General features: G+C 43.3%; 1 protein-coding gene across 1 annotated transcript in view; it reads left to right on the top strand.

The window, feature by feature from the left end:
* Window positions 1-20045, top strand: part of SCN5A (sodium voltage-gated channel alpha subunit 5) — a 227032-nt gene that overhangs the window by 144658 nt on the left and 62329 nt on the right. The window contains exon 17 of the mRNA XM_075419829.1: window positions 9402-9872. Within this exon, the coding sequence (XP_075275944.1) occupies window positions 9402-9872 (471 nt within the window). The remainder of the gene's footprint in view (window positions 1-9401; window positions 9873-20045) is intronic.

Here is a 20045-nt window from a genome sequence, read left to right as displayed (position 1 = left end):
TGAAAATATTGCAGAGGTAACATGGGTCTTTCTCACCTATCATCACTCCTTGCTGGGAGCAGCAGCAGCAAGTACACTCTCAAGTGTGTATAGTCAGTCCAAGCCTGTGCAGTCTGTCTTGCTCTCTAATTGCCTTGACATCCTCATCACCATGACAGCTACACACTTTTGTTGACTTAGCACAAAGGTAATTGTCTCCTGGTTTGTAATGAATAAACTTTCTCTAGTTTCCCTAATGCTTTTGGGGTATGTTGAGCATTTAATGCTGTGAACACAGCTGTCTTGCTGGCAGAAGTTTGCAACTGGACTTGTCTGATAGCACATTTGTTCTGTCTAGACAGCAGTTTGAGAAGTCCACAGCAGCTCTGATGGAGATCTTGCTATGCTGATGAATTAGTGTTTTTTTGCTGTCTGATGAAAAACCTGCAGGAACATGTTTGTTTTTATGCCGCGGCTTTAGTAGTGGAAAGAATTTATCTGCCTCCATTCACCGTCCCACCCTCCACTCTCATATAGGACTTGGAGAATGAGATTTTCAGATCAGGAAGCACTTGGTTTCCAGAGACTCATTTTCTGATACTCCTAAGGGACTTACTTTCAAAAAACACTGAAAATCATCAGCTAAAAAAACAAACAAACAAACTAAATTCAGTTCAGTAGTTTTTGACCACCACATGGAATGGTATGGTTTGTGTGCACGTTTGTACCCAAATAGGTGGATAAAAAATGGAAAAGACTTGGCAACGGGAGGGATCTACCAGGTTGTGGTAAGAAGTGTCATGGATTTCCTCAGGTCTGTGTGTCAGAGTGATGAGGACATAGGTCCCCTTGTTCTGCCTGATTTCAGGGTGCGGCAGAGGCTGGGCGTGAGGAGAGTCAGTGGCTAGTGGCTGGTCCTTGCGAGATGGGAGCTGAGGAAGCACCAGTCTCCCCTCCCAGTTCAGCCTCCCTCTCTGAGGAGGCATCTTCATCTTGTGGTCCGGTGCATCAGACGGGCAGGAAGAGAAATGTTGACATGGTGCCCTTTGCTTGCCTACCCCCCTCCACAGAATGTACCTATGTCAGGTCTGACATTCCCCAGTGCTAGTGCAGCTTTGTAGCTCCACTGAAAGCAGGGAGGGATGAATGGCAGCTTAAAGTGACCTCAGAAAACTTCTATGTGACACAAAGTTCCTGTGAAGTACAATTAATGGGCTTACTCTACCCTTCCATTACTCAAGGAGATTTACTCCTATGTAAAGTGGCAAGAACAGCACCGAGGAACTGGTCCCATTAATTATACATACACCTTTAAACTCTGAAGTGAGAAATAGGGTGAACCCCCCACCCATGCACACACCATCAAACACGGGCAAGCACAGCTGCCATTCAGCACCACTTCTCTGCCTTTTACTGCTTAAAGACAACCGGCTGCACAAGAGATCACTGAAGCTGCGGGGAAACATAATGTCAATACCAGAGGTGGAGAACGGTCAGCAAAACTCCTAGCCTTATGGTAAATACCACAATAACACTAATGGGAGGGGTGGGGACATTCATCTCACCTGGTTTGTAGAGTCTACGGTGACGATAGCTACAGCTGTATCAGCCACCCTACCTATTCACAGCCAACGGAGAGAAAAGGCACTTCTAACCCTTCATTTCATCTCACCTGGTGCAGCCATCGGTTTTAGGCTGGGACATGTTGGGCCCAGGTTCCTGTGACCACATGGATTCCATCTAGTCTGTCTCTAAAGGGAACCCTGGATGCCTTTGACTCCCCTAAAGGGAGTGTGAGTGCCAGCCATGACCCAAGGCTGCGCTTTTTAAGCATGTTTTCTGTGAGCGCCGTTCTGCAGAGGCAGGAGAAATGCACACGGTAGCTGTGAGGCTAGGAGAAAAATCATGCCTTGTTTCCTTCTTTCTTAGGGAGAATGGAAACCATTCACATGAAATCACTTTTGTATTTGCATATCGTAGAATTAGTCCTGCCATATTACTTTCATTTTTCTTTCCTGCAGAGAAGATCAGCTCTCATTGTCATCATAAAGTAGTTTAGGGATCTTACATGAGAAATAAGCCAAATTTGGTGCATTGTTTTTATAAATTTTCTTTTTGTATTATTATTGGTATTTAAACAGATAAACTAGTTATTTCACCAAACAGATTAACATGGAATTGATAAGAAAAAATTCCTGTTGTAACAAATTGGTACTTTAGTGCCCCACAGACCTCTCACCTATAACTGCTAGCCTGCCTTGTGGGATCAAACACAGTCTACTTGAGAAGTTTTATGGCTGCAAGGCAGGAAATCTATATCCCCATTTCCATGTGTTTTTCTACCTGACCTTGGGAAAGAAAGATGAAGGAGAATGATCCTTCTCCAACCTATGTTCTTTTCTACCTGCCCCTGGCCATCAGGACCTCATGCCGTACTTGTGGTATCTTGGTCATTTTGATAGCGAGAAACTAAGATATCACAAGAATGGGATTATGAGATTGACTAGAGGATAAAGAGAATCTGGGCTGGGAAGGTATAAGCCTCTTATCAAAGCACAAATAGCTGAAATAATAGAAAAGGGAATATAGAAAATAACTGATCATGTAAATTGCTTTTTGCAGGAGTACTCTCTCCTGGTAAACTTTGCCCTGGGATAAAATTGTAGAAAGGGTTGGAAAATATACTTCCAAGGAAAGAAATAATCCTCCAGCAGCAGAGAGATGGACTAGATGACCTATTACTGCAGGTTGCTGGCTTAAACTTTGATCTCACACTTCCTTGACGCAGTGAAAGCTCCTTTATGAGCAGCTTTGCTTTGCAGTTTCGTGGATTTTGCTACAGTAAACAAAATAAAATAGTTGGTACATATTGTATTAGGCTTGCTAGAAGTCATCCAGGTGTCCAGAGAGAAAACTGCATCTTTCCCATTTGTGCTAGCCAAAGAACAGTGTAGATGTCCACTGCCATCAGAAAACAAACAGGAAGGATGAAAATCAGTCTCTTCCACTGGTCAGCGTGCCTGAAGAGCTTCTCGCTGGTCTGTGTCTGACAGGCACTGCCGGAGAAGTGCGTTTGAGTACGTTGAGGTGTATGGGTCCTGTTTTTTCCACAAATAAAAAGGTATTAGATGAGTACTTGATGATGCTAGCAGGTACCTCATGGTGCTGTTCTGCCTGGGCTTTTCTATGCAGCTGAGTGACAGCAGTGATATTGTGCTGCCACAGGGATACAATTTTTTTTTAACTGCTTTCCTTTTGCATGACAGTTCATTGAAGGGGCATGTTTTCTGTTTTGGACTAAGTAAAGACTGCTTAGCTGGCTCCTAGAAGATTCCTCGTCTACAGGGAAGCACTTTCAGGTGATGTAGGTCCCTCATAGCTGCCTCAACTGCCCTTCCTATCCTCCATCTCCTGCTGTGGAGAGGATGGTACACATCTACAATCTGAATATCTTCAGTTGTTTGAAGGGTCCTGTGGGTTTACAAGCAAACAAGTGCTCATGAGAGCATCTCTTGAACTGCTCTACTTTATGAACCTCCCACCTGAAAAGGTGACCCCGTTTCCAAATTCAGCCTGCTTGGATTTGTCCTGTGTGGTCCAGGCAGATGAGAGCATCTGACCTTAGCTGCTGCTTAGCATGAAAGTTCATATAAGCTTCATGCCCAGGAGATGACCATGGATTTGAAAATCAAACTCACTTGTTTTGCTGGCAGTGTGTGGTCGAGACAGATCCCACTACAGGAAAAGCCACATGGTTGACCTCATATCAGATCCTCTGCAATCAAACAAGAACAGTAGCTGAGAACCTCTCTTTGGAGATGGCTTAACCCTGCCATTGAACTTGTGCAGGTGCAACATCATTCTTGCTCCTAGCTGAATGAAATACAGAATTATTATCCATCTGCCAGGAAATGGCCTGAGACTTACTTTCCAGTGAGATTTCAGCCTACATTCAGCACAAGGTGCCAAATGCCCTCTGTCTTGGTGACCCCAGTGGGAGTGCAGAGCAGCGAATGCGTTGCTGAATCAATTCACAGGAGTGCAGGGCTGCTAACTGACTCAATGACAGGTGGAAGATTAAATATACAAAGGTTTATAACCCTCCATTTTTTGCCAAATCAAGGTAAATACCAGAATGGAAGGGAAATGAGGGAGTAGTCACATGGTTTTGCTCCAAAAGTATTTTAACTTTAGCAACAGAGTTTGCAGACACATATTTTTGAAGAAGGTTTGATCACAAGGTGTCATCTGAAGTGAAACTGTCTGGTTTCATACCGTGAGGGCTAAAACAAAAGAAGGCAATGGAGCTGATGTGTTCAGACTGCATCCCACCATGACAGCACACGTGGCTCCCAGTCTCCACCAGCAGCCCCTGCCTAGGGCTCCTTGGGGAAGAGGGGTCCTTCCAGCAGCACGCTTTCTCCCCGTGGCTGGGGAGCTAGGAATTATCTTCATGGCTTCACGCCTCTGTGCTCTTCACTTGCTGAGACCACAGAATTGGTGCAGCACTTTGCACAATGCCAGGCTTGCTACCTGTGTACTGCAGCTTTGCTTGGGATGGGGTTGAAACATCCTGAGCTCTCCTCTCACCTAGTGAAGGCTGCCTGGTTGTAAAAGTTGACCACCACTGGAGCATGGAATACCAGACTGACACCAAGAAGGACTTTATGGACACCTGGATGGGTTTAGCAAGTCATGTTAGTTATTTGTTCTGCATTTCTAACCCGAGTGTGAGAGACTAAACTCAGATCAGAGCTAGCCTAGGCTTCAGTGGACATCTCCAAAGATGGTTCAACCCTTCAGCATCTCCTGGGATGCCAGACTGTTTCCATCATCTAGAGACATCCTAGGAAAACTCCTCCAGCTTAAGCACCTCAGGGAGGCACCTGACATTAGGCTGGATGAATCTGGTCCTTTGTGCCTTAGAATGGCATAACCAGAGTCACTAGCTTTGGAATGGCTTTGAAAGGGAGAAAGCCTACGAAAGCATGCTGTACTGTCATTAGGGTAAATGCTTAACATCATTATACTAAAGGAGCTGGGGTTTCTTTGAGTGCATCTGTCATTTGATTCCTAACTTCAAAGACCAAAAAAGTGGCCTGCTTTCAGATACTGGCTGCTCGGTGTCACTGGAAAGCAGATTTTTTTTTAAGGGAATCCATAAGGACACACAAATATGCCATTGCTTTTGAAAACTGAATTAGTCTTTAGTTTGCTTTTACTTAAACTGAAAACATTGCATTAGCAACCAGGAGAGCTGGATATTATTAGTAACCTTTTACAGGAAATGTGGTGTGTCACAGGTTGAGCATATATTTTTCTGGAAAATGCAGTGTACTGTGAAATGGAGGGAATAAGTAAACATAAAGTGCTTATACAGCAGCTCACTCTATTTGAATGCCCAGCAATACACCTCTGAGGTTACCTGAGCATAAAGGAAGGAGGGAATGATATTTGAGATTTATTTTTGGCTAAAAGCATGAAGTGCAAATAGGCCTTTGTGCAAAATGTCAGCTGCATTTCTGGGAAGAAAACAACATTGCCTTAATAATCCATGGTAAATAACAACACTAGGAATATTGCCACCTATTGTATACACCTGCAGGTGTATCTGGATAGACTTATGTAACTTTAGTTTGACATCTGAAATAAATACTGAGAAGTGAGCTCAGGCATTTCAAACAAGTTATTCCCTGAACAGCAGACATAATGAAGTACAGGATGAAATTTATCTTCAGACAACAAAATGTGGGTGCCTACACAGAGGTATTCAAGTACGGAGAAGACGTCTGAGCTACCACTACCATCTACAGCGTCTAGGACTTTTTCCACTGGGAATACTGTAAGGTTTCTATCCTGGCCTCTAACTAGACACAGATCTGCCATAATAGTGTGTTGTGTCAGCCAGTTGCCTCAGGACTTGGACATGCTAGGGTCAGTTGGCACAAGATGACTACAGATTGGCAGCTGCATGCAGCTCTGATGTGGTCACTTGTGTTTGGTCAGGCTCCGCTGTCTACATGCTGAACCTCTTTTGGTTGATATGGGGCTTAGATGCCCCATTAGACCCTCAAGCTTTGGTATATGAGTCTGGAGCAGCTGCCATCCTTGAAGAGCGATTCAGCTTCCTAAATACCACCAGTCTGTTGCCTGCTGCACCATCCCATTGTGCCCTGGTTGGATGATAGCTGGAGCTTTAGGAGGACACACATCTCCTGCAGGTCTACTTCCAACAACGGTAGACATCTCCGTTAAGGTAACTGAATTGAACCTATATAGTCCAGAATATTTTTATTCCTAATTTCTTTATCCCCTCCCTACCTCCAGCTCCTTCGCATGTCCCCAGGTTGCCACTGGGTAGGAGACACATGCTGTGGTTTGTTCCAAGCTCTGTCAGCACTGGTGACTTGGGCAGTGTCTCTGCTCTACACATGTGCTTCTTTTCAGGACACTTGTAGCAATGTGGTTATCTCTGAGATCCCATCATTCTGTCAAACTTTGTTGAAAATGGCAAAAGTGATTCTACCAGTGAGTCCTTCACTGATGGGCTCCCACCTGCCTGGCAGTATATACAGTACTTGGGTTTTCAGCCACATGTCAGACAACATCACTTGTAATATCTCCATGTGGGATATGAAAAGAAAGATTGATTCATACCAGACCACCACAATGATTAAGAGGAGAACCCACACAAGCTGTCAGTGACACTCCAGTACGATGGACCAGCTAAGAGACAATTAGCTTTAATCTTGCTTTACTTCAGAGCCGGGTAGTGCTCAGTGCAGCAATTGTTTATTCAGTAGTTCATAATGGACATGGGCATCTGCTGTGCTACCAACTGCTCTTGTTTATAATTATGGTGATTGCAAAAGGTACTTTGCAAAACAGTACTGACAGGACACTTCAAATGCAGTTTCACCAGAGTGATAAAGAACAGGCTAGTTCGCAAAATTCCAGGTCATATATTCTGAATACTTGAAATAAGGGGAATAGGGTGGGGGGACGATAACAAAAGCTTGGAATCATAGAATCATAGAATCATTAAGGTTGCAAAAAACCTCTAAGATCATCAAGTCCAAACATAAGTATTCATACTGTTTATTTTGGTCTACAGACTTTATCAGTTTAAATTACTATCAGAAAGACCAAAGCCAGGGGACTTACAAGTATTTCTGGTATCATCAAGAGATCAGAGAGGAACAATCTTCACAAAGTCCATTTTATTGCTAAAACAGCAGAAGTGCTGCAGCACTGATCTCTCCCTTGCAGTGCCACAGACCTGGCACCCACCCACCACGTACAAGCAGCAGATAAGTTGATATCAGGCAATTTGGTCCTAGTTTATTTTGGGTAAATATATTTTCACTGGTCTTGGTTTGAGTCACCTTTGCCCCATTCCTGTGATCCCAGGCATCTACCTCTGGTGTGAGCTCCTTGCCCTTGTCAGTCCGGCACAAAAGCTGTAATTCATTCCTTCTCAGACCAAGAGCAGGTGTAGTGTCCCATACATGGCAGCTGGTGATCAGCCTGCAAGATGTGTTGCTGGGAACAGCCTCCTAGAAGAAGCTGGTTTTATTTATTGGATACAATTGTATTGGAGGGGGGCGGGGGAGAAGAAGGTGAAAAGAAGTATAAATTGTGAAATACATCACCCAAATGTGTAGTTGTGTCTAATTTTGCCGTGCACTAACAATAAAGGTAGACAGTTTTGAAGTTGCAGGAACAAGAGGAAGCCAGCTTGCAGTCTCCAGTTAACAGTTTGGATCTTCTCATACATCTGTGAAAATCTTCAAATAGTTTTTTCCTGACTAGTAGCAGCATTTCCAAGATGAAGCTTGCTTTGGCGATGAGCCCTGCTTGGATTTTTAATCTTGGTTATGATGGCTTGTTTTTGCCCGGAGGGAAAAAGTTTTGAAACGATATGACCTCTTAGGTGTTTATTCACAGTAAAAATAGACTTTCTTCATGTCCCAGAGGATATTTAAATCAAGACTATCTGTGAAAATATACACAAATGTTTAGAAATTTTTCCAAATTTACGATTTGGTTTAAGTGCCATGCATATGTATATCATTATCATAGAATCATAGAATCATAAAATAGTTTGGATTGGAAGGCACCTTTCAAGGCCATCTAGCCCACCCGCCCTGCAGTGAGCAGGGACATCTTCAACCAGATCAGGTTGCTCAGAACTGCATCCAATCTGACCTTGAATGTTTCCAGGAATGGGGCATCTACCACCTCTCTGGGCAACCTGTGCCACCCTCATTGTAAAAAATTTCTTCCTTATACCCAGTCTAAATCTACCCTCTATTAGTTCAAACTATTACCCACTGTCCTGTCACAACAGGCCTTGCTAAAAAGCTTGTCCCCATCTTTCTTATAAGCCCCCTTTAAGTACTGAAAGGCCAGAATAAGGTCTCCCCACACCCTTCTCTTCTCCAAGCTGAACAGCCCCAATTCTCTCAGCCTTTCCTCACAGCAGAGGGGTTCCAGCCCTCGGATCATTGCTGTGGCCTCCTCTGGCCCCGCTCCAACAGCTCCAGCTCTGTCCTGTGCTGAGGGCTCCAGAGTTGGACACAGGACTCCGGGGGAGGTCTCACCAGAGCAGAGCAGAGGGGCAGAATCCCCTCCCTCGCCCTGCTGCCCACGCTGCTGGAGATGCAGCCCAGGATATGGTTGGCCTTCTGGGCTGCAAGCGCACATTGGTGGTTCATGCCCAGCTTTTTATCCACCAGGACCCCCAAGTCCTTCTCAGCAGGGCTGCGCTCAATCCCTTCATCCCCCAGCCTGTGTTGATAGCGTGGGTTGCCCCAACCCGGATTCAGGATCTTGCACTTGGCCTTATTGAACCTCACTTCTCAAGCTCGTCCAGGTCTGTATATATTATATACTGTGAAATATATATAAGAATATTCACACTGAGTAAAAACCAAAAAGGTCCTGAAAACATTCTTCCTATAGTCTTTTTCTACACATAAGCAGTACCTTTCTGGATGTTAATTAGTGTTCCAATTAGTGATTTTCTCCAAGATGAAATACTGGCATTTACAGGAAATTCATTATAACACTTTTATGAGAATTTTTACACTATATAGTTTCCAATGAAACATTAATCACATATTCTGTTTCTGAGCTTTGTCTTTTGTCCGTCGTGTTTTGGGATGTTAGAGGAAGAAGGGGAATGTCAGAGTGTGTTATTGTCAATGGTAAACTTCTGCACCTGAAATTAATCTGTTCGGAAATGTCTGCAGACCTCCTTTTCTTACTGAAACTGCCTGCGATTAGAGGTAGTTCCACAAACACTGGTGGTGTTACGGTGCACAGATGAGATGAGACTGAGATCGTCCTGCTTCCAAGGACAAGCATTTGTCCTCCACAACTAAGGGTCATTGATTTCTTTTTAACTTTGTTGGTTTCAGGTGCTCAACCTGTTCCTTGCCTTGCTGCTAAGCTCTTTCAGTGCTGACAACCTCTCGGCACCAGACGAGGATGGGGAGATGAACAACCTGCAGCTTGCTTTTGCTCGGATCAACAGGGGTCTGCAGTACGTGAAACACACAACGTGGGATTTTTGCTGCAATGTCCTCCGGCACCCCAAGACAACAGCTGAAAAGAAGGCAATGATGAAGCTTGCTGCCCAGAATACAGGGACCCTTAACAATTGTGTGAACAGTCACACAGCTGCTGAGCTTGGCAAAGACTTGGAGAATCACAAAGAGAACCACACTGAGGATGGGATGAATAAAAATGGGGCGAAACACCTAGGAATTACAGACAATGATGATTTTATGACCAATCCTGACCTGTCCATTTGTGTTCCTATTGCTGTGGGAGAGTCGGATATCGAGGAGGAAGACGAGGAGCAGAGCACCTTTACCGAAATGGATCAGGTAGGCAACTAAAAAGTTTGCTTGTTGCAGCTTATTAAGAGGGCCTTCGTTCCCACCCTTGCTCTGGATCCATGGCTTGTGATGAAAATGTCCTATGGCCTAATCCTGCCTTTGATATGTAGTTAACTTCAGAAGAAGTTACAGGTGCATATCCAAGAGCAAAATTCAGTCTCCAACAAGAGGCATTCCCTTTCTTTGTATTCTTTGTGCTTGTCTAGATTAATTCTTCTAATCACAGCAATTAAACCCTTCCTCACACAGGAGACTGTTTTTTTTTCTTTCAGCTGAATCATGGGAATGTTACAGAACAAATCCTAGGTCCTCTGACTACGACAGGCGATTTTCTTAGTGTGCAAAAATGGGCAATGGCTTGGTTTGATTTGTGCAGCAAGAATCAAGGGCCAGGTAGTTCTCTTAGAAATACAGCGATGCAGAGGCTGCTATGACAAGGCATCAGAGAAGGAGAGAAGATATTTAATCATATGTATTTAGGCAGGAAAAATAGTTGTTTGCCTGTTCTTTGGTGTGATATGACAGATTTTCGTATCACTCAGAGCACCCAGTAGTAAAGGCTGAAAAATTCTGAACGGTTCGAAGTGTCGGTGTAAAATGGAGAAGAAAAATCTTCACAGGAATGGTTTTCTTTTTCTCCTTCTCCCCCTCTCCCCTTTCTGCCAGCTGTATCTCTTGACTCCACGCACCATATCTCGTTAATGTTTTCCAGACCCTCCAACCTTGATCCAGCATCCTCTGATGCTGGTTGAGACCCGCAGAGTTCAGCAGATGCTGGATCAAAGCTGCTGTTTCGGATCCAGCTCCCAGGGGTGATCCCTGATCTCTCAGTTAAGGGGAAGAAGGTTTTGATGCAAAACTGTCCTTAGAGAAGGGCTGTCCTACAAAAGCCCCGAGGAAGGACTCTGTGTCAGGAGGTGGGCACAAACTGGCTGCTGAACATTAATTCCTCCTGTGTTAATGCAGAAATGCTTTCGGTGTTTTTGCATTCGCCCACCAGTAAGCCTTACACACTGACCATCTCCCTGGGGAGCTGAAGGGCAAGGGGTCGGAGAACTTTATCGTCAAGTCCCACTGTGCAAATAGACATCTAGGTAAAAAAGAAGAAGTCTGAATTTTTTGGTAAACACTTGTAGGGACTATTTCGTATCTTTTTTAAGGAATAGTTTTATTGAAATGACTTGTGGATCAGTGTGGGTAGCATGGATAATATCTGTTTTTTCTTTGAAGTCCTTTTCTATTCCCTGTGTTGTATTAGTTAAACTTACAAGCAGAGGACACTTGAAAAGTGAAATATGAATATAGTAGACAGGTTTCTTAGTATTATCTGATCGGCAAATCCTGACTAGTATAAATGTGTTTAATTGTGTATAAATGTGTTTAATTCTGGAGTTTCGGTCTGTTTTTTTTTTTCTTTTGGCCTTTAAAGATATCCACATCTTTCTGCAACATCTGACAGAGGGTCACAACCTTAAAAATTCACAGATTTTTCCTTCGCAGTGCAAAAAAAAGTTTGCTGAATCTTTGCACAGAATTGCGCATGAGGTCTGGACGCTTGTGTGTGCGTGTCTCTGTGTGTGTGTATGCACACACATGTGTATTACATCACTGTTTTCCACCTTCCTCAAGACAAATAGCAGTGTTTACACTTACAAGCTGAACTGCGGCCACAGAGCATCGAGTGCTGGGGATTTTTACAGCTTACGATACCTAAAAAGTATAGAAATGTGGATTTCTATTTAGCGACACGATGTGTCCATGTAGGTGCTGGTGTGTAGATTAGTAGACAGAACAGATAGCCGTCCATTTTATGTCGTAGAGTAAACGTGGAATTAGACCTTTAGGGAGATCTGTTAGTGTCATGAGGGAGAGAACTGGTACAGAAGAGTAAACATTTTAGTGCAACAGAGCAGTATGAATAGAAGTTGATCTGAAAATACTAAGAAAACTTCTCTGAATTGTTTCAATAATATTGAAACATTATCATGTGTAATATAAACATCGACGACTGAGAGTGAAACAAAATAGGAGGAAAGAAAACCCAGCAGGAGAAGCAAACCAAAATACTGTTTTCACACTGAATTTTTTCATTAAATTTTCAATAATCATTACAGTAATATTGTCACATTACCACAAGATATTTGGATTGCAGTGAAATAATATAGTTCACTGCTAGAGTGTGCATTAAATAGAAGGCATGGTGTTGAGAAATGTATTAATTAGCTTTGTCACTAGTGTTTTCCAGGCTTTGACAAGCAGCTGCTGCAGGTCACTGCCGTTCCCCTGTGCATAGCCCTGATCAATGGTTTTCAACCTTTGGCTGCAGGCCTGAGGGGTCAACTGCTGAAAAGGTCCAAACAAGAAGTGAGTTCATGTATCCAGCAAACAATTTTATGAAATTTCTAGAGAGGAAAATGTGTGCATACAAGGGGGTTCCAACTCAAATACTCAAAATACATCGACATAATAAATTAACAAAAATAGGAGGAAGCTCAACAGCAGAAATTGTAATTGTGTGATGAGCTTTGCATTTGCTTTCCTGCAAACCTCCAATAAATTTGCACAGCTGTGAATGTCTCCATAACCAACAGAGCCGTGAGAAAGCAGATCCCAAATGATTCAAAGACCTGTCATTTTTAGTGATGCCCATTCCAAAAATGTATGATCTCTGAACCCACAAAAAAACTCTCTTGATCAACACGTAGGTTACTGTAGAAGTTATTTCACCTGGAGGTCAATATCAAATCCCAGTTCCCTGGGTATAGAGTTGTGGGTATTACAGCATGCTAACCTTTGGATCAAGGGCAGCCCTGTGGGACTCAGGGGAATAAACTTCTCCGCTCCCTCCCAGAAGCTTTAATCCTGTGAGCTCCAACTCCATGGGGGTCCTTACCTCCTTCCCTCCAGGATGGCCATGATAGCCCTGGCAGAGCTTGCAAAGGAAGAACGATATGAACAAGGGCAAAATTTATATGATTGCACTGAAAGGACACAATTACGGTGAAGTATCTTTCTGTGTGTAGGGCATCATACAGAAACGAAACTACCAAGGGCATGCTAAACATTCAAATCTATTCTAACTTTCCCCTAATTATAATCCATATTTTTACATATTTAAATATTTTAGCATGTACAAAGAGAATGTGTATGTATATTTACTTCTCAGGAGAAGACAATGTACCCTGCTTCACTTTAAAGTTGTTGGCTGACCTGGAATTTCACAGCCCTTTGGCAACACTGCCAGAATCTGCCTTCCTCCTCATGCACATAGATTTTGGTGCATAGCATGGGAGAGGAGGTGAAAGGAGATGCATAAACAGGCAGTATGTGTATGTGTGCCTCTCAAGTGCACATCTAGGTAAGCCTGCACAATCCTTACATGTCCTTTACGCTTCCTCTGTCAGTTGAAGATCCTGGACCCTGTTCTGTTCGTCGTGTGCTCACATCAGTCCAGACTCATCCGTCATGGCTGAGAGCCTAAGGGGAGGCTGGTCTCAGGCAGAACCACAAGGCTGTTGATCCCGATGGGGTATTTTAGGGTGATGATGAGCTCAGCTTACAGCTCCAGTGCCAATGCTGGGCTCTTCTGGGAAAGCCACAAAACTGCTCTGAAGTAAGGCGTTGTGGCTACGAGAGATGGGCCCCACAGTGTTACGTGCAGCAGCTGAAATTTCAGATGATGAGAAAGCTTTCCGTGACTGCACATTTTCCTCTGAATAATAGAAATGTCTAAGTTTAAATTTCAGCTGCGATTTCTATTATCAAAGCTTACAGTGAAAGGAGATGTCTTCCTGAAAGCTACCAATTTGTGGCACTGTTACTGACATGGTTTCGAAGGAGGGAGCCCATCTCATAGCTTCTACATCTCCTTTGATTACTGAGATGCAAGTGAGATACTCTACCGGCTCGGAGGGCCGGGAGACACATGCCTGTAGCCCACTCTTATGGGGAAAGGATCAGAAAGAAGAGCTGAACTATACAAGTCAGCACAGGTGCAAAAAGCTGGCAGAAGAAGAGTGAGGCTGAGAAAGGTCCACCTTGAACTTCATCAATTCATCTTTATTGCGTGATATGTGTGTTGATTCCAGTCACTGCAACATTTTCGCTAAGGGCCTTACCTAACCCCCTGCCTTGCTCTGCTCGTAGTGCTGGGGAAGTCTCTCCTTATTAGTCCACAAGATTTCTTCAGGGTTTGATGAGAAGTTTAACCTTATAAGAAGAACAAGAATAATCACAGCAAAATATCATCCATACGGTCATACTTTGGACATGGTGTCCAAATAACCTTCTATTACATTAAAACTGTCTTCCATTTTTCCGCTGTCTTTGAGATATATAATTTAAATACGGGTTGTCCTAGCAGGAAAACAGCTCCCAAAAGCTCACAAGCAACCACAGCAACATGATGGTTGCATGGTCTCAAGACTCTTTAGAGTTCTTATTTTGACTTCCTAAATGATTAAAATGTGGAAATTATTTTCCTGAACGTCCATGGAGCGTCTTGTAATTGTTTGTAAAGACCATCTTTCCATATCTGATGTCAACTTTCAGTCTCCTGAAAGAGTAAGAACTAGATTATGGGGACAGTAAGATGATGGGACAACTCAGTGCACGCAGTCCAGTCCGCCTGACAGAGAATCCTGCCAGAACCTACCTGCAATTTGACTACACTGAAAGTTTCATATCAGAGAGGTTCGTACATTCACATTAGACGTATAAATCCAAAGCTTAAATCCTCAGAATTCCTACTTTAGTATTTCTTAACCTTCAAGGTATCCACAGCTGTAGCCCAGAAAGGTTTGTGCCTTTCTCAGATTTGTGGTTCAGAGGAATTCTGTGACAGACTAAAAGGAGGCTGCAGATGAGTAACGCTGGGTGTCCTGAATGAGTCCCCAAAGCACAGTATCCTGCACTTACACCACTGAACTCTGTCTTGTTTCTGTCACCCCAGGCCTCAACAACGTCCAGGTCTTTCTGCACGGTTTCTGGATCCTTTGCAAAATTCATTAGTACAACTTCAGAAAATGGCTTTACCCTTTCCTTCTTTTTCAAGTCATCCCAACAGGGCTGTTACTGCTTTCTCCCCCTTCTTAAGTTTAATCACTTCATGTCCTGCCTTACTCAAACTACTGCCCTCAACTCGATCTGCCTATAGCATGCCACTGGGAAGAAAATCCATGCTGCGGTGGCTGGTGGCTCTTGGCCACAGCTCACGTTTGCCCCCTCTGCCATGACAGAGCCAGGCATGGACGCTGCTCTCTGCAGAGACAGCACCTTTGTATTTTCACATGCAGCGCAGTGCCGAGCCAGCAGCGCTTGCCTTCTTGTCTTCAGAAAATGCCATTATTGATTTGTTCCGACGGAGTGGCTAATTGGGTCATATGGAAAGTGCTGGCTGCCAGCTGCCGGGACAGAGCGCTTTGCAGCTTCTTACCCCTTCCTCGACAGAGGGCACGCATACCGTGCCATCGCTGCCATCCCGTGCATGGTGGCCAGGTCCCAGCTCCCACCATGGCTGCTTTGTGCTGCCCTGGGACTGCAAAGCCAGTGGAGGGCTGGCCCGTCCTGCTGCCCAAGGCTTACCCCTGGCTGTGGAAATCCTTAAATAGCAGAGAGCTGTTGCTGTGCCTGCTAGGGCTCACCTTCCTGTGACCTGGCAGGGAATATTGCCTGTGGGAAGGGGACAATGTCTTTCATTGCCTCGCAGGGTTTCCCAGTTTCTCACCTGCGCAGCTGCACTTCTCTGTACTCTTCCTAGACCCCTCCAAGGCAGAGCAGCACCTCTGCTGTGATTTTCAAGAGGGCTGAGCCTGGGTCTGCATAGAGGACCTGAGGGGTGCATATTCACTGGGTTTCGCACACAGGGTGAGTATTCATTTCTCCAGAGCAAGCCTTGCATTCTCAGTCATATTCAATTTTTTTGCAATTGGCAGTTCTGCCCTCGTGTATGCCCTTGTCTGGGCTCCACCAAACACATCTGCCAGGAAAACCAGTTTTCCAGACTTTAGATGAGCAACTGCCTCTGTACATGTCAGTGACAGAGCTGGCTGTCACCACAGTCTCTATTCAATGATACAGTTTCTATATTGCTCCGAATAGGATCAAACCCCCAAGCTTTTATTCTTTTCTTCCTCATATTTATTTCAGAATTACTGACTCATTTTATTTCATTTGACAAGGTGAAACTATTTCTGACAGCATTTTTTTCATATGTTTCTACCAGTAAGAGAATCATAATTTTGAGATCAGAGGGAACCATTAGGATCATCAAGGTTTAGCTTTCTCATAACACTGAGTCAAAGACTTGAGCCAATAATTTCTGCACAGAGCCTGTAAGTTTATTTTAGCTATGATACATCATTAGTAAGACAGAGAAAAGAATGAAATGTCTCAGGTAACAGAGAGTTCACCATCTGCATCTGGAGTCACATCTGTTTCCTTGGTGTACAGTGGAAATTTTACTGTACAATTTCTGTGCATTACTGAACTGCTCCTAAACCTGAAGTGATTCTGTAAAAGTCAATAGAATTGTTCCAGGTTGACAGAAGTGCAGCTGAAATTATTGAAAATTACCATAAAAATGCCAGCGCATAAAGATTTTCATATAAAATTGTTTGTGACAATGTCTTATGCTCCTAATAATTCCAAAGTCTATAAATCAGACATAGCATGAAGTCATGTGTTTATTTGACAGGGTACATGAATTTCAGCCTTTTATTGCAGGAAACATACTTTATTGTCAGGAACCATAATGCCCTTTCAAACAGTATTTATATTCCGGCTGTTTTCAGTTCCAGTCTGTGGCACACGGCTTCATTTAGTGCAACCGGATAAAACACCTTTGCAGGGAGCTGATGACTCCCCAGTTCTTACTGGCAGGAGAGTGAGCCTGTGTGTACACATGCATGCAGCATGCAATAAATCTTACAGCATTTTTCTTGTCAGCTTTATTTGGGCAAATATTTTTCTGATCCTTAGGTAATATATCAGGGCTTTTTCATTATTATTACATACATAGTTTGCCTGGATTGTCCCCTTTTGTATGTTTTCTTTTGCATTTCTTGAAAACTGCATAGATTTACTAATTATTTTTAGCAATAAGATAGAATATTTCTGTCTTTTTTGTCTTCGGAAGAAGAGCAGCAAGGACGTTAGAAAATGAAAAAGAACTGTAAATCACAGCAGCAGACTTACAGCACCTATGTCTGCATCTGTGCTTTTACATATAGAAAGACATTTGTGTTTATTTTGTTTCAGTATGATGGGGCAGAAGGAGAAGACTCCGAGTCAGATCTCTGCTGACGTGATTCGAGCAGTCACACTATGAACAAAGGTTTTAGGGTGCTTATTCAGTGCGCGGTGGCAGGGAAATATATTTGTCCACCGCATAATGCCTAAGGTGCAGGAAACACAGGGAGCTGATGGAGAAGAGAAAGAGGGGGGAGAAGAATAAAAAAAAAAAAAGCCTGGCATTGAAAGAACTGATATCAGGCGTAGCACACTTGACAACATGCGTTTGGACAAGTGCCCAGACTGTGGACTGCGCGTCAGTCACAGCCTACTGGGTGCCATTTCCCAGTATCCGTATCCCTCCCTGGAGCAAAATGCTGCCCAGAAATGAGCATTTCTTACTGTTTCTCCCTTTGGTATAGAAAATGCTGACATTTAACATTTTGGACAAAATGAACAGAAGCCAGTTCCCCAACAGCTCCTGTGCCAACTGAGACAGTGCCGGCAAGCGTGTGTTGGGGGGGTTGAAATTACTCCCATTAATTATGGTCCAAAATAACTAAATTTCAAATAATAGTTATTTTGTTGTTATTGTCTGTAATAATATGAGACTTCCTTAATGACCAAAATATGAACACCTTACTTGGGTGAAAAGTTCTGGGTTATTTCAGGCACTCTCACTCACTGCACTTTGAGGCTAACTTCCAAAATTTAAATTTCCATCAGAGGATCCCATTAGTTTGAGTTCTTCGTATTATACTGTGGAGAGATCCCAATTACCAAACCAAACACAAAATAGATTGTGATTAAACTTCAAAATGCAATTTAGCAGAAGATATTAGCTTGAACTCTGAACAATGGACGCTTATGAAACACTTTCACTGCCTATTTAAGCCTATTGAATTGATAACAGGCTAAATTAACTTTGGCAGTCCATCTTTTTGCCAAGTTCTTCCACTTAGACTAATTTTAAGAATCAACCCTTGGAATAATGAATCTGTGTTTTATTATGGGCAGCGTGTTGCTCAGTGTGGGAAAAAAACTTCAGCCAGCAAGGCAGAAGCCATTAGAAATAATGTGCCTTGCCCCTCCGCAGCCAGAGTTCAAGCGCTTAAAAAGCTCTGGATTAATCGGAGCAGGAGCACTGCAAAACTGATGTTTCCCTGCTTGAGGGGCGACCTTGGCAAAGCATCCAGCGCTTGCGCAGAGACCAGCAGTCAGTGGCTGTGATGATGTTCTTCTGGCAAAGTTTTGGTTCACCTTTATTCAAAATGAAAGAAAATACCAGGGTAGGCTGATTCCGGGGGAGGTTTTGATGTTAAAAGCCTCTGCTGAGCAGCTGTGCTTTCTGGCCAGAATTAGCCTCCAACATTCTGAATTTTAAGGGCCAGATTCTGGCATTTTTATCCAGCTAAGTACTCACAGGTGTGTATTTTTTGGAACAAGTACTGCACTTTACTTCCAAGTACCTTACAACTTTCAGGGGAAAAAAAAAGTGTTTCTGAGGTCCACCAGCAGGGCAAGTTCTGTGTTTAGCTACATAGGTGTGAGTTCAGACTACAATGGCATTGACTCTGACAGATGACAGCTCAATTGGAAACTCCTTGGGACCTGTGGACATCCAAGTAGACGTCGGAATTTCATCTCCTGGTGCATTCACTGGGAGCTGTTTCCAAACTCGGGGACTATTTTGTTTAACCTGTTTTGCTTACATTGCTCTTCTGCATGCATTCATGATTTGGGCTTTAGTAAACAGGGTCCCTATAAAAGCTGGGTCATCAAGAAAAAGAAAAAAAATCCAGGTGGATTCACATGAAAAATTCAAGCAGCATGTTCCTGTTCTGACATTTGACTGCTCCCTTTGCACCAGATTGTTTCTGGATTTTGCATAGATGAATGGCAAGAGCAAAGACAGGGAGGGGTGGATAAGGGCTGAAAAACTTTACAAAAATCAGTCCACTATCCTAGCCTGATGTCTGGTTGTTTCTGCTGAAGTGGAATAATGGACCAGATGACATAGGATGGAGAGTGGGGATGACCAGTCTCAAATTCTCAGATTTAGACTTTTTTTTTCCAGTTTTCCTAAACTTTCTGAGGAATTTACAGTTCTTAAATTACATACATGTGTTGCAACCTTAAGGCAGGACTTTGCATGCTTTATATCAGTATTGCAAGCGCTGTAGTCTGCTAATAAAATGCACTTGTAAAGAGAAGTAGTGTAGCACAAGTCATCTCTGTGTCTTAGCTATAATCCTAGCGCTGTGCTGTGGTATTGCTCCAGGTTTTCCTCTGGTTTCTTATTAAAATGAGTAGTAGCAACTCTGCTTCACAGAAGCAATTCTTCAAAGTGGGTTAGAGAGATTCTTAAATGTGCACACTTAAAATTGACAGCTGCACACCAGCCCTGTTTTATTCCTAGCAGAATACGTGATATTAATCTTCCCGTTCTCATATTAAGGAAGCAAGGGGATATTCCTGATGTATTTTGTAATACTTCTTCTCATGCTAAACATGTAGAAAGATAAATTCACTGATTTTAATGGTGCTAGAAGGCTTTACATGTATTCGAGAAAGAGGAGAACCAAGATCATAAACGATCTGTTCTGGTAACAAGAACCCAAGATTCATTTCCCCGGTTCGTGGTTATTTATTTCTCTCCCATTTTGGCTCAGATTTTTCAAGGCTTTTTCAGAAAGACTGAATTCAGCATATCTGAGCGTTGTCAGCCCGACAGCTCTGCAGACTGTAGGCTCCTGTTTACTTTACACACAAAACAGGTGCCACCCAGGCAGTAACGCAAGCTCGCCGTATTTCAGCAGCGTTGCAATCTGCTTGCTTCTCCACTTAGAGTAGAGGTAGGATATAAACAGTTCAGTTTTCACGATCATTTACTTCTTGGCTTCTTTGCAGAGGAAGGGTGCCAGTTACTAG

Source organism: Opisthocomus hoazin, chromosome 4, assembly GCF_030867145.1.
Source record: "Opisthocomus hoazin isolate bOpiHoa1 chromosome 4, bOpiHoa1.hap1, whole genome shotgun sequence".
NCBI lineage: Eukaryota > Metazoa > Chordata > Aves > Opisthocomiformes > Opisthocomidae > Opisthocomus > Opisthocomus hoazin.
Note: the sequence above shows the minus strand (reverse complement) of the source record. Positions and strands in the feature narration are given on the sequence as shown.